Source organism: Ammospiza caudacuta, chromosome 28 (assembly GCF_027887145.1).
Source record: "Ammospiza caudacuta isolate bAmmCau1 chromosome 28, bAmmCau1.pri, whole genome shotgun sequence".
Classification (NCBI taxonomy): Eukaryota; Metazoa; Chordata; class Aves; order Passeriformes; family Passerellidae; genus Ammospiza; species Ammospiza caudacuta.
Window position 1 is genome coordinate 6388008 of NC_080620.1, and position 13634 is coordinate 6401641.

General features: G+C 62.6%; 2 protein-coding genes across 3 annotated transcripts; one reads left to right on the forward strand and one right to left on the reverse strand.

The window, feature by feature from the left end:
* The first annotated feature begins 1079 nt into the window (after positions 1–1079).
* GTPBP3 (GTP binding protein 3, mitochondrial) lies at positions 1080–4748 on the forward strand. The gene is made up of 9 exons (XM_058821016.1): positions 1080–1165; positions 1503–1804; positions 1974–2060; positions 2355–2557; positions 2696–2768; positions 3117–3260; positions 3404–3569; positions 3657–3932; positions 4491–4748. The coding sequence occupies exons 1-9, from the start codon at positions 1080–1082 to the stop codon at positions 4723–4725; spliced, it is 1572 nt and encodes a 523-aa protein (XP_058676999.1). The 3' UTR covers positions 4726–4748.
* A 1015-nt stretch (positions 4749–5763) lies between these two features.
* PLVAP (plasmalemma vesicle associated protein) lies at positions 5764–8526 on the reverse strand. 2 transcript variants are annotated; one of them, XM_058821162.1, is made up of 6 exons: positions 8142–8526; positions 7625–7703; positions 6800–7392; positions 6431–6551; positions 6190–6265; positions 5764–6099 (listed from the first exon to the last, which is right to left on the reverse strand). In XM_058821162.1, exons 1-6 carry the CDS (start codon positions 8517–8519, stop codon positions 6093–6095), a joined length of 1254 nt encoding a protein of 417 aa, XP_058677145.1. In that variant the 5' UTR covers positions 8520–8526; the 3' UTR covers positions 5764–6092. The 2 variants fall into 2 exon arrangements, with proteins under 2 accessions (XP_058677145.1, XP_058677144.1); XM_058821161.1 differs by having other exon boundaries at positions 5768–6099; positions 6190–6268.
* Between the last annotated feature and the right edge of the window lie 5108 nt (positions 8527–13634).

The following is a 13634-nucleotide window of genomic DNA, read 5'->3' on the forward strand; positions in this document are numbered from 1 at the left end:
CCCCCCTGGAAGACAAGCCCAGATTTTGGGAATTGGAATAGTGACAGGACTAATAATAATAATAATAATAATAATTATGGTGATGATGATGATATCTAATTAACAACAGTAACAATAATATCTAATTAATAATAATATAAAGAATAAAATATACACTATCTAAATTATTATTATAATTACCATTATCATTATCATTACCATTATCATTATCGTTATCATTATTTAACCACAAGAAGAAGTAAAATATATTGGTTTAATCTACAAGATGGCGAGAAGACAAGTCAAAGGTTAAAACCAAGCAAAAAAATGTCTAAATGCAAAGAAATATTTTAAGCTAAACCCTTATAAATCTGCATGAGCCTCTGTAATGGAGTCTATAGAAAATATGGTTTAAGTTAAATAAATATACATATATTTTATATATTTTTATATTTATATAAAAATTATATATATTTAATACAAAACCACTACTATACTATATTAAATATATATTATTTATATACATAAAATATATTAAATGTATATTATTTATTTGCACAAAACTATATATTCAATATATTTCTATTTCTATTTCTGCTTATTTTTATGTTTATATTTATGTTTATATTAATTTCACTTAAAACATGTTCTCTACAGACTGATCCTTTACAGGGCGTACCTGCATATTCATATCAATAAATAGAAATAAAAATTAATTAATTAAAAATATAAAAATAGAAATATCAAGCAAATAGCCAAGCACCCCAGCGCCGGATTTTATCTCTTAATAAAATTTATAAATTTTTAGACTTTCTTTCAATATAAATAGATATCAAATATTACAATAATTTAAATAATGTTTCTCACTGGGACCGGGCGGAACCGCGGGGTTCGCGCGGCTTCACCAGGGTGCCGTGATCTTTGCGTACTAACCAATCAGAAACCGTGTTTCACGGTTAGCCCCGCCCCTCAATGTGTCTTGACCAATAGCGTGCGTTAATGGGCGGAGGCGCTGAGGCCGGTGCGGCGGCTTTGCAAGTTATTAACCAATCAGAAGCAGAATTACCGTTATGACCAAGCCCCCTCGGTAGGTTTGACCAATGGCGTGCGGTGGTGGGCGGGGCCAGGCGGGCGCGGGGAGGGCAGCGATGGCGCTGAGCGGGGCCATGAGGGCGGCGAGGGGCAGGTGAGGGGACAGGGGGGGTCAGAGGGACAGAGGGGACAGGGAGGGGACACGGGGACAGGGAGGACACCGCTGGTGCCTGTGGGATGCGCGGGTACGGGAGTGGGTGAGCCGGGGTTTGGGCGTACCTGGGGAGGGGGCACACGTGCAGAAGGGTCCCAGCTGGGGAGGGGTCTCACCTGGAAAAGGGGGTGCATGGGGAGGGGTCTCACCTGGGGAGGGAACACCTGAGGTCAGCACACACCTGGGGAGGGGTCTCATCCCCACGGGGCTGGGGACACGGGGGTCGCGCCCCCTCCGTGCCCACCGGGGGTGCCCATAATGCCCCCCCATCCCCCAGGTGTGCGCGGGCACTGAGCTCGGCGGTGCCACCCGCGGCGGGCACAGGTGCCACCCGGGGCACAGGTGACACCAGAGGCACAGGTGCCACCCGGGGCACAGGTGACACCATCTTCGCGCTGTCCTCGGCGCCGGGGCGCTCCGGCGTGGCCGTGATCCGGGCCAGCGGGCCGGGCAGCGGGGCCGCCCTGCGCAGCCTCACCGGGACCCCCGAGCCCCCGCCCCGGGTCATGGCCCTGCGGCGCATCCGGGATCCCCAGACCGCCGAGAGCCTGGACAGGGGGCTCGTGGTGTGGTTCCCAGGTGGGGACATAGGTCTGGGGACATGGGGCTGGGGTCGGGGGGTATGAATTGGGGTTTGGGGACACAGATGTGGGGTTGGGGACACGGGGTAGGGGTCGGGGGGCATGAACTGGGGTTTGGGGGCGGGGGTTGGCAGCCGGGGTGCCCACCCAGCCCCGTGTGCCCGCAGGGCCGCACAGCTTCACCGGGGAGGACTGCGCCGAGCTGCACGTGCACGGGGGGCCCGCCGTGGTCAGCGGGGTGCTGCGGGCCCTGGGTGAGCCCTGATCCCAACCTGACCCTATTCCAGCCCTTCCCCATCCTATGCCATCTCTCCTGCCCCTTTCCCAGCCCTCCCGATCCTTTCCCTCTTCCCCTTTGGATGCCGGGTGATCCTCTCCGTCCCTCCTCCCCTTTCGCTCTGGGATCTCAAGGATTCAGCTCGATCATCCCGTGTCCCATTTCCCCCTGTACCCTTTCCCCTTTCCTTTGGGATCCCGGAGGTTCCTCCTGCTCCCCCACCCCATTTCCCGGGCCCTCCTCCATCCCGCCATGCCCGGTGTCCCCCCAGGCCGTTTGCCGGGGCTGCGTCCGGCCGAGCCGGGCGAGTTCACCCGCCGGGCGTTTGCCCACGGCAAGCTGGACCTGACGGCGGCCGAGGGGCTGCGGGACCTCATCGGGGCCGAGACGGAGGCGCAGCGGCGCCAGGCGCTCCGGCAGATGGAGGGCGACCTGGGCCGGCTCTACCAGCGCTGGAGCCACGCCCTCACCCAGGTGGGGCTCACCTGCGGGGCCGCCCATCCCTTCCCAGTGGCCACCCAGCCCTCCCGGATACCACCCAGCCCTCCCCAGTGGCCGCCGAGCCCTCCCCGGTGGCCGGCAGCTCGGGGCTGATTCCCACCCCAATGGCAGGCACTCGCCCACCTGGAGGCCTACATCGACTTCAGCGAGGATGACAACGTGGAGGAAGAGGTTCTGACCCAAGGTGAGCCCCTGCTGTCCCCATGTCATGGCTGTGTCCCCATGGTGGCACACTGGGAATGGGGACAAGAGGGGGCTTGTCCCATCCAGCCACTCCAGGTCCTTGTTTGTCCCCATGACTGGGACTTGGGGTCTTCTGCCCCGTTTTTTTATCCCAAATTTAGGGGTCAGGACTCAGGGTCTGTTCCAGTGTTTTATCCCAGATTTCAGGCTTAGGACCTGGGGTCTCTCCTGGTGTTTTTCCCCAGTCTGGGGCTCGGGCCCCGCTGTCCCCAGCCGGACTGTCCCTGCAGTGTCCCTGCTGTGTCCCCGCCGTGTCCCCAGCCGGGCTGACCCCTCCGTGTCCCCGCAGTTCGTGTCACCGTGCGGGCGCTGCTGCAGGAGCTCCGGGGCCACCTGCGGGACGGGCGCCGGGGGGAGCTGCTGCGGGAGGGGGTCCGGGCCGTCATCGCCGGCCCCCCCAACGTGGGCAAGAGCAGCCTGCTCAACCTGCTCTGTGAGTGGGGCTCGGGGAAAAGGGAGCGTTCCGGACCTCCAGAGGGAGCCATTCCCACTGTGCGCAGGCCATCGTGTCACCCACGGGCACGGAGGGGTTGGGATCATTCCCAGATCCCCCTGGAGCTTTCCCGCTGTCCCCAGGTCGGCGCCCGGCCGCCATCGTGTCCCCCACGGCGGGCACCACGCGGGACGTGCTGGAGGTGGCCCTGGACATCGGGGGGTACCCGCTGGTGCTCAGTGACACCGCGGGGCTGCGCCAGGCCACCGACCCCGTGGAGCGCGAGGGGGTGGCCCGGGCACGCGACCGGTGAGCTCTGGGGACTTTGGGGAGGCTTTTGGGGGGGGTCCCCACAGCTCAGCCCAGAAGATGACATCGCCCTGTGTGTGTCCCCAGGTTGTGCCAGGCTGACCTGGTGCTGGCAGTGCTGGATGCCACCTCGGTGTCACCCACGCCGGTGGCTCTGGAGGCGGCGCTGGCAGCGCTGGAGCCGCCCCTGGGCACCCCCTGCGTGCTGGTGCTCAACAAGGCTGACCTGCTGGGGGGGCACAGGGGGTCCCCGAGTGCCACTGGTGCCCAGGGACAGGGACCACCTGCCACCCTGCTGTCCTGCAAGACGGGTGAGGGGCTGGAGGCGCTGCTGGAGCTGCTGACACAGCAGCTGGCACAGCTGTGAGTCCGGGGGGATCCCAAACCCTCGTCCTGGTTTTTGGGGCTGGCTGATCCCCCTTTCCCTGGCTGGTCCCCCTTTCTCTGGCTAATCCCCTTTTCCTTTCCTGATCCCCTTTCCCTGCCTGATCCTCTTTTCCATGCCCTATGTCCTTTCCATGCCTGATCCCTTTCCCATGCCCAATCCCTTTCCCATTCCTTATCCCATTTCCCTGCCCAATCCCCTTTCCCATTTCCGATCTGGTTTTACATTCCTTATCCCCTTTCCATGCCCGATCCCTTTCCCGTTTCCCATCCCCTTCCCCATTCCTGATCCCCTTTTCCATTCCCGTTTCCAATCCCTTTCTCAATCCCTTTCCCATTCCTGATCCCTTTCCCATTTCCAATCCCCATTCCCAATCCCCATTCCCAATCCCTTTCCCGATCCCATTCCCTTTCCCGTTATCCAATCCCCATTTCCATTCCCAATCCCCATTCCCAATCCCTTTCCCGATCCTGTTCCCAATCCCCATTCCCGTTCCCAATCCCCATTCCCAATCCTGTTCCCAATCCCTTTTCCAGGTGCGGGGATCCCCTCCTAGGCTCTCCCAGCCTGACTCAGAGCAGGCACAGCCGCCACCTCGGGGCGTGCGCGGCGGCCCTGGAGCGCTTTGGGGACCTTGGGGACAGCGGGGACCTGGCGGTGGCGGCCGAGCAACTGCGGGTGGCGCGTCGGGAGCTGGGCAGGATCACCGGGCACGTGGGCGCCGAGGACATCCTGGATATCATTTTTAGGGATTTTTGTGTTGGGAAGTGACGGTGGCACTCCATGGTGTGGGATGTCACCAGGATTAAACTGTGGTGCCTTTGGTGGTTTTGCTGTTGTCCCCTCGCTGGTGACCGTGTTTGGGAGTGTGTCCTGAGCCCCAAATGTGGGAAAAACCCCCGGAAAAAGTCCCAGTTCCTGGCCAGGGGGACAAACAAGGAGCAGGAGCAGAAAAGCCACCCCCGGTGTCCCTGTCTGGGGTGTCCCCATCCCCAGTGTGACATGGGGCACATCCCTGTGCCCCCCGACCCCAAGGATTTAGCGTGGGGGGTTTGGGAACCCCTGGGATCCCTCCCAGTCCACGGAATTCCCCCAAGCCGTGGCAGATGTGGGGTCTTGCTGGTGCTCTGCCACCCCAAAAACGGTGGCATCTCCTGGGGACACCCCTGTGCCACCCCCCTGTGCCACCACCCAGCCAGGAGCTCGGGAAGCACCTGGTGCTCCGAGATTATCCATGGAGGAATTCCAGGAAATCCTCTGGCAGTGCCTGAGGCCCCTCTGGACCTTCAGGGACAGTGAGACTTTGTCACCTTTGTCACCACGGTCCCACCCTGGGGCTGGGCAGGAGGTGGGGGGGGAGGTGGCATCGCCATCCTTGGAGGGGTGGCAGGAGGTGGCAGTGCCCTTCTCCCAGCACGGACACGGCTCGGGGGACACTTGGGATGGGGAAAGGGACAAGGGACACTCCGGGAGGCCTTGGTGGCGCCTGGCGTGCGGGCAGGGGCGGCGGGGCAGGAAAAGGATTTTCCACAGGAAACGCAGCCGTAAATCCCGGGAATAAATCCTGGGAATAAATCCCTGCTCCGCTCCGGGAGGGGCGGGGGGACAAGGACAGCACGGTCCCTCGTCCTTTGGGGACAAGGACATCCCTGTGCTGCATCCTCTGGGGACAAGGTCGTCCTTGTGCATTTCCCACCCCTCTCTGCAGAGCTGGGATGGAACTCCCCCTCCAAAAATTCCCAATTTTTCCATGGATTTCCACCCACACAAGCGGCAAGTTGTCTCCAAATTTGGGGCCGGGGAACAAGTACACCGCCGTCCTTCATTCTTGGGGGACAAGGACGTCACTGTCCCTCATCCTTGGGCATTTCCCACCCCTCTGTGTGGAATTCCCGCTCCCAAAATTCCCAGTTTTTCCATGGATTTCCATCCACACAAAACAGCAAGTTGTCCCCAGATTCGGGGCCGGCTGTTGTCCCGCTCCAGCCGAAAGGCAGGGATACATCTGAGGGGACATGTGGGGTGGGCTTGGGGACATGGGGACAAAGGGAGGGTGGCTCTGGGGCAGGGGTTGCCATCCGTGCTGCGGGAAGCACCTCCTGGGCGGCTCTCCTGGTTTTCCGTGGGATTTTCCAGCGTTATCCGCTGTGGGAAAAGTGGGATCAGGTCGGGGGCAGCTCCAGGAGCACTGGGTGCCCCGGGGAGGGTGGCCCGGTGTCACCTCTGTCCCCTCACCTGGCGTTTTTCAGGGTGGCCGTGTACTGCTCCATCAGCTGCAGCATCTGCTGGAGCTCCACCAGGTTCTGCATTCCTGCTGGGATCGGGATGGGATCCATGGGATTGGGATGGGATACATGGGATGGTTTCCATGCCATGGGATGGTATCCATGGGGTTGGGATGGGATGCATGGGATGGGGTGGGCACCCAGAGGACATGGTGACTCCCCAGCCTGTCCCCAGTCCCCCCGGGACTCACCCATGGTGCCCAGCGTGGCCGGGTTCTTCAGGAGCTCCATGTAGGCGCCTGTGCCAGGGAAGGAGCTCGAGCGGGCGGCGCTGCCTGGCCCCCGCGAGCCCGGCAGGTCCAGGTGGGACATCTGGGGGGAAAGTGGGCACTGCTCAGGGGTGGCAGTGCTCAGGGGTGGCAGTGCTCAGGGGTGGCACCGCCCCCAGCAGGAAATTCCCACATAAACAAAATCCCGGTGTCAGGAAGGAAAATCCCAGTGCAGAGGTGCCTGTGCCCATGTCCCCATGGGAGTCCCCATGTCCCCAGTGCCCAAATGTCCCATGTCCCCGTGTTCCCGTGTTCCCATGTCCCCATGTCCCCAGTGCGCCATGTCCCCACCTTGGTTCCCATGCAGACCCCGAGCTGCTGCCGTAGCGACTCCTCCATCGCCGCCGCCGCCTTCCTCTTCTCCTCCAGCTCCTTCCCCACCTTCTCCTTGTCTGCCTGCAGCCTCTTCCTCTCCTCCTCGCCGTCCTTCTGGAGCTTCTCCAGCCCCTGGATCCTCTGCTGCAGCTGCTGCGTGTCGCGGGAGCAGTTGTGGCGGCACTGCTGCACGCTCAGCTCGCAGCTGCTCCTCCACACGAAGAGCGAGTCGCGCTCCTTCTGCCGCCGCAGCAGCTCCTCCACGCGCTCCCGGATCTGCCCCAGCTCCTTCTCGGCCTCTTTGCACTGGTATTGCTTGGCCAGATCCAAAACCCTCAGGATCTTCTCGCTCACGTCGCTCTGCAGGGAGCTGCAGCGATGTTTGTGCACATCCAGCTCCATCCTGCTCAGGTCGCCCTCGGTCCTGGCACTCTGCAGGTCCTGCTGGCACTTGTCCTTCTCCTGGGTCACTTTGGTCAGCTCGGCCTGGCTCTGCTGCCTGCTGCCCTCCAGGGTTCTCTTGGACAAGCTGGCCTGGTCCAGCTGCCGCTGCAGCTGCAGCTTCTCAGCTTGAGGGGAGTTGGGGGACAGGGTTTGGCTCTGGGGGATTTGGGATCCGGGGGTTTGGGTCCCCCCAGGTGCCACCCCGTGGCTTGGGGTGACGCCTCTGCCTGGGGCTGGTCATGTGGGGGTGCTGGGGGTGCCCAGGAGATTGGGGAGGGAGAATTGGGGGTCCCCAAGGAGTAGGAAGGGGATACTGGGGGTCCCCAGGGGTTTTTTGGGGCTGGGGGTGTCTCTTACCGGTGCAGGTGTTGTTGATGAGGGTGGTGATCACCTGGCACTCTTTCAGCCTCAGCTGCTGGAACAGGAGCTCCCGCAGCTGCACGGGAGGAAGAGGAGGAAGAGAGGGGTCAGAGAATCCCAAAAGGACCCCCCGGCATCTCCTCGTGGGCTCTGGGAGAGCTCCAGGGCAACGGGAGGAAGAGGAGGAGGAGGAGAGGGGTCAGATCATCCCAAAAGGATCCCCAGGCACCACTTCAGGGGCTCTGAGAGAGCTCCAGGGAGGAAGAGGAGGAGGAGAGTGGTCAGATCATCCCAAAAGGATCCCCGGGCACCACTTCAGGGGCTCTGAGAGAGCTCCAGGGAGGAAGAGGAGGAGAAGGAAGAGAACGCCAAGATTGGGACCCCCTTGACCAAAATCCCCTCGCACTTTCTGGGGTCCCCTCGCTGTCACCACCCGCAGGGACGAGGAGGCGACAGCAGCGTCACCTGCAGGCGGTGCCACCCTCCCGCGGGATTCCCAGGAGCCCGGGCTCACCTGCGGGATGCTGCTGGAGGCCTGGCTGCTGTTGCACTTCTCCAGCTCCCTCTGCGCCTTCAGCGCCATCCCCTGCACCTTGTCCCTGTCCTTCAGGGTGGCGTTGAGCGTGCGGCTCAGGTTGGCATTGGTGGCACCCAGGGCGACAATCCTGCGGTAGTGGCTCTGCACCTGCTCCTCCAGCAGCCTCAGGTGGGTGTCGGTGCCCGCCTGGGCGTTCCCGTACACCATGAAGAGCACGAGCCCCAGGATGATCAGGAATTGGATCAGCGAGGTGAAAAGGAAAATGTATTTGAGGTAAAAGCCGCAGTCGCGCTTCGGCATCGCCTCCTTGTGCTCCAGCCCGAACTTGGCCATGGCGAAGCTGCTCTTCTCCATCCTCGCTGCCGCTCTGGCCGCCCCACCCCGTGGGGACTGCGCTTTTCAGGGGGGCCGCGCCGGGGCGGGGCTGCTCCCGCCGCCGTGTTTATATCCCAGGATTTAATATTTCCTCCTGCCGGGCTCCTTCCTGCCGTGCCGGATGCTCCCGGGGACCCGCCGGGTTATCAGGGCACAGCTTCTGCTGGGCTTGTTGTTCCTGAAGTGTGGAAAGGAAAAAAAAAAAGGAAATTTCATTCCCTCCATCCCATTTCGGTGGCTGGCATGCCCCTGGAATTGTCTGCAATTGTCTCCTGCCCCAAAATTCCCACTCCCGGCGTGGGAATTGCAGGGAATTCAATCCCACTGGGTGATCTGGGCCCTGGGGTTGTTCCTGGAGTGGAGGGGAAAAAAAAGGGGATTTCATTCCCTCCATCCCATTTCGGTGCCTGGCGCGCCCCTGGAATTGTCTGGAATTGTCTCCTGCCCCAAAATTCCCACTCCTGGCACGGGAATTCCGGAGAATTTGATCCCGCCGGGTGATCGGGGCGCAGCTTCTCCTGGGATTGTTGCTCCTGGAGTGGAGAGGGGGGAAAAAAAGTGGGAATCCATTCCTTGCAATGCATTTCAGTGCCCGGCGCATCCCTGGAATTTCCTCCCGCACCAAAATCACGGGATTTGATTCGATCCCATCCCATTTCGGTGTCCTGCGCTCCTGGAATTGCCTGGACTTTGCCTGGAATTGTTTGGAATTGCCTGGAATTGATTAGAATTGTCGGGAATTGCCTCCCGCCCCAAAATTCCCACCCCTGGCGTGGGAATTGCAGCCCTGATCCCGCCGAGAGTGCCGGGCGGGACCCCGAGGGTGGCACGGGGGTGGCACACGGGGACAGCTCGGGTGGCACCGAGTGAGGCAGGGACGAAGCCCCCGTGGGAAGGCAGGGCAGGGACAGGGACAGGGACCGGGAGCAGCTCTGCCGTGGCTTCCCAGCATCCTTGGGTGCACTTTGAAGAGGGTTTCCAGGAAAGTTGGATTTTCCTGCGGCCGCATCCTGTGCAAAGGGCAGCGACGCATCCGGGCCCCCCCAACCCCGAGCCCCCCGAGCCGCCGGGAGGAGACAGAGGAGACATCCCAGTGTCCCGCCCCCTCCCCGAGCCCCCCGTTCCCTCAAGGGATGCCCCCCGAGCCGCCGGGAGGAGACAGAGGTGACATCCCGGTGTCCCCGTGAGCCATTCCCAGCGGAGGATCCCAAATCCCAAACTTGGGTGGGGCCAGAGCGGCCCCCCAGCCCTGAGAGGGTTCGGGATGGGGAGGGGAACTGGGAACGGCATCCCCGAACTGGGAACGGCATCCCCGAACTGGGAACAAAGTTCCCAAACTGGGAACAGCATTCCCACGGTGTGGGGATGGGTTAATCAGGGCGGGGGTTAATTGGAGGGGTTAATTTGGGAATGGGAGGGATATGTGGCGTCCTGGGAGGCTGCGAGGAGCCCTCGGGATGGGATCCGGCATGGGGCATCCCAAAGGTGACACCGGCGACTCGGGGGCGCGGGTGGCAGTGTCCCCTCGGGGGGATCCAGGGATGGCGGTGTCCCCCCTCGGGGGTGGCACTGTCCCCGCGGGTGACTCACTGTTATTTGCAGCTCAGGAAAAGGAAGCGGCGGTAGCTGAGAATGGCTCCGGCAGCGACACCGGCCGGGCCATCGCAGACACTTCCCGGTCCCCGAGGGACGCGGGGCAGCCAGGGCAGGAAACAGCCACCGGCCAGGGGTCAGCGCCCGGGGCGCCCCGCGGTTCGGCCCCCCCGAACCCCCCGGAACCCCTCGGAACACCCCGGGGACCCCCCCGGAACCCCCCGGGCGTCCTGCGGGGCTGGGGGATCGCGACATCCCCACGGGATGGGGACAGGGGGACAGTGGCCGTAGCCAGGACCTCGACACCCCCAGACGCCTGGTTTGAGGTGGCACTGAGGGACAAAGAGCAGTGTCTCCCGCTTCAGCCATGCCACCCCAAACTCCACCCTTTTCCCTGCGCTCAGTCCCCTCCATGTCCCCAAGGCCGCCCCGACCCGCAGGGACCCGCAGGGAGCGGGATCGGGGTGGGGACACGGTGACAACCCCTGCTCTGCCACTCCCGGCTGGGCGGGGCCACCGTGGCGGCGATGTCCCCGTGAGGGGACAGACACTGGGGGTGGCCCCATGACAGGGTGTGGCTCTGAGTCCCCCAGTCCCTCCTCGGGGTGTTTTGGGGTTCGGGATAGAGGAAATCCCTGGAGTTTAGGGGCACGTTTGGGTTTGGGGAGGGGGCAGTTGGGGTCAGAGGAGCAGGGGACAGCGAGCTGGTGGCACAGGGACATGTTTTGGTGAGCAGCGCAGCTTTTATTGCCCAATCTCCCCCAAATCCCCCAGATTCGAGCTGTTCCCGGGTTCACATCCATCATTCCGTGGATGTGGCCGGAGCTCCCGGAGGGGATTCCAGGGAGATCCGTGCCCGGGATGAGCCAAAACTGCCCCAAAAAGCTGAGAAGGGACCCCCCTGTCCCCTGTCTGGCTGCGATGGGGACACGGCAGGAGTGGGACACGGGATGGTGGCACAAAGGGGTCGGGATTGGGATCGGGATCGGGGTCGGGACCAGGATCAGGATTGGGATCAGGACATGGGATGAGATCAGGACCCAATGGGGCCAGGAATCACAGTGGGATCAGGGATCAATGGCATCAGGACATGGGATGCGATCAGGGATTGATGGGATCAGGGATCAGTGGGATCAGGGAATCAATGGGATCAGGGATCAATGGATCAATGGCATCAGGACCCAATGGGATCAGGGGATCAATGGAATCAGGACCCGTGTCCCACCCCCAGGGCTCCCGCGCTGCGCTGGCGGCTCCGGGGCCGAGCCAGCCCCGCAGGTGGCAGCGCTGGGGACATCACGGCACCGGGGATGTGGCCGAGGGGGCTGCGGGACCTCAGCCCTTCCTGCAAGGGGAGGGACGGGGAGTGAGTCCCGCACGGGTCCTGCTGCCCCGGGGACACGGCGACAAGGGCGGTGAAGCCGCCGCTCCTTGCTGCCCCTCCTCCCGGGGGTGTCCCCTCCTCCCGGGGGTGTCCCCTCCTCCCGGGGGTGTCCCCTCTTCCCAGGATGTCCCCCCGTGCGGGATTTCCCAGTCCGTGGGTTGTGACACCTTCCTGGGTTGTCCCATTCCCGGATTGTCCCCCTCCCCGAGCTGTCCCCCCTCTCCGGGCTGTCCCCCTCGGTCTGTTCCCCTCTCAGAATTGTCCCCTCGGGCTGTCCCCCCCTGTCCGGGCTCTCCCCCCTCCCCGGGTCCCCCCAAGTACCGCTGGCCCGGGGAACACCTGCGCCCGCTGCCTCTGTCCCGGCCCCGCCGCCGCAGCATCTCCAGCTCGGCCGCGTAGTCCCGGCTGTGGGGACAGCGGTGACACATTGGGGGGTGGCCCTGACCCCGGCTGGGGACACGGGGGTCCCCAGGGGGAGGAGGGACAGGACAGGGCGTCTCTAAAAGGGGACAGGGACAGGGAAAGGGAGGAGCAGACTGGGGGGACACATGAGGGGGTCTCCATGAGGAGGGAGGGACAGGACAGGGTGTCACAAGGGTGGGGGTGTGGCTGCTCTGGGGGTGGCCCACCCTGAGGACGGTGACGAGGACCTTAGAGGGGGATGTCCCCGCGGGACAGAGGGATGATCCCGGGGGACAGGGGATGTCCCCGAGGGACAGGGGTGTCACCAAGGACCAGGGCCCTTACAGGCTGTCCTGCAGCTCCCTCTGTCGCGCCTCGCAGCGCTCCCGGCGCTCCCGCTGCTCCCGCTGCTCCTCCAGCGCCTCCTGCAGCCGCCCCCGCAGCTCCCGCGCCTGCTCCGCGCCCCGCGCCACCTCCTCTGGGGACAGCGGCGACACCGGTGTCACCCCAGGGCGGAGCGCAGCCCCCTCGGGCCGGGCTCCCCGCGGGGGGACAGAGCTCACCTTGCAGCGCCACTTTGTCACCGGCCAGCTGCTCCCGCTCGCGCCGCAGCGCCACCAGCTCGTCCCCCAGCGCGGTGACATTGGCCTCCAGCCTGGCCTGGGGACAGGGGACCCGTGGGGACAGCCGTGAGCAGTGTCCTCTCCACCCCTCCGCCACTCTCGACTCTTCTTCTGCTGCCAGAGCCCTCCTGCTCCTCTGCCTCACTGCCACCCCTGTCCCCAAACTGTCCCCACGCTCCTGGTGGCCTTGGGTCCTCCACTCATCCTCCTCCAAAGGTGGGGTACATGGATTTGAGGACAATCCCTCTGCCCTGGAGGGACGGCTCATCCTGAGGGTGGGGAGCACAGGAGAGCCCCGGGTCACCCACGTCCCCAAGTGTCCCCCTACTCCTGGTGGCCTTGGGTGCCTGTCCCCCTCCCATCACGTCCCTCAAAGCGTTGGGGATGTGGCTTTGGGGACAATCCCTCCTTCCTGAAGTGGCACTCCTCCTGGGGGAGCTGTGGCCTGTCCCAGCAGGCCGAGGTCAGCCCTCGGGTGCCACCGGTGGTGCCAGGGAGGGGACAGGAGCTCTCCAAGAGGCTGCCCAGCCCTGCCCGGCTCCCGGCGCCAGCCCCGGGAAACGGGGACATTTTCCAGCCTCTCCGGGCCATTGTTCAGCCGGATGAGCCCGAGAGGGGCGGCGGGACCCGGCTCTTCCTCTGGGCCCTTTCCCGGCTGCGACCACAGCTAAAAATACCCGGGAAGGACAAACCCAGGAGCTGCGGCCCCGTCGCTGCCTCGGGACCCGGTAATTACCGGGATGGAGCCGAGAACAGCGGCCCTGCCGGGAGCGGGACAGGCGGGATGGGCCGGGAGCCGCCCGGGCTCGGGTTTGGGGCGTCCCTGCAGGGAGGTGGCGGCTGTGCCCCACCAGGATGGAGTCGGGAGCATCTTTTTGGGGTGCTCTCTTTTTGGGGTGTCCCTGCAGGGAGGTGGCGGCTGTGCCCCCCAGGTGGCTGTGCCTGTGTCTCAGCTCACCCTCCTGGCTGGAACTGGGAATTCTCCCAGGGATGGAGCAGCCTCCGGGCTTGGCCGCTGGACAGGGAGGGAGGGACGAGGGACACTGCTGAGGAGACAGGATGTTGTCCCCAACCACTTTCCATCCCAAAGTG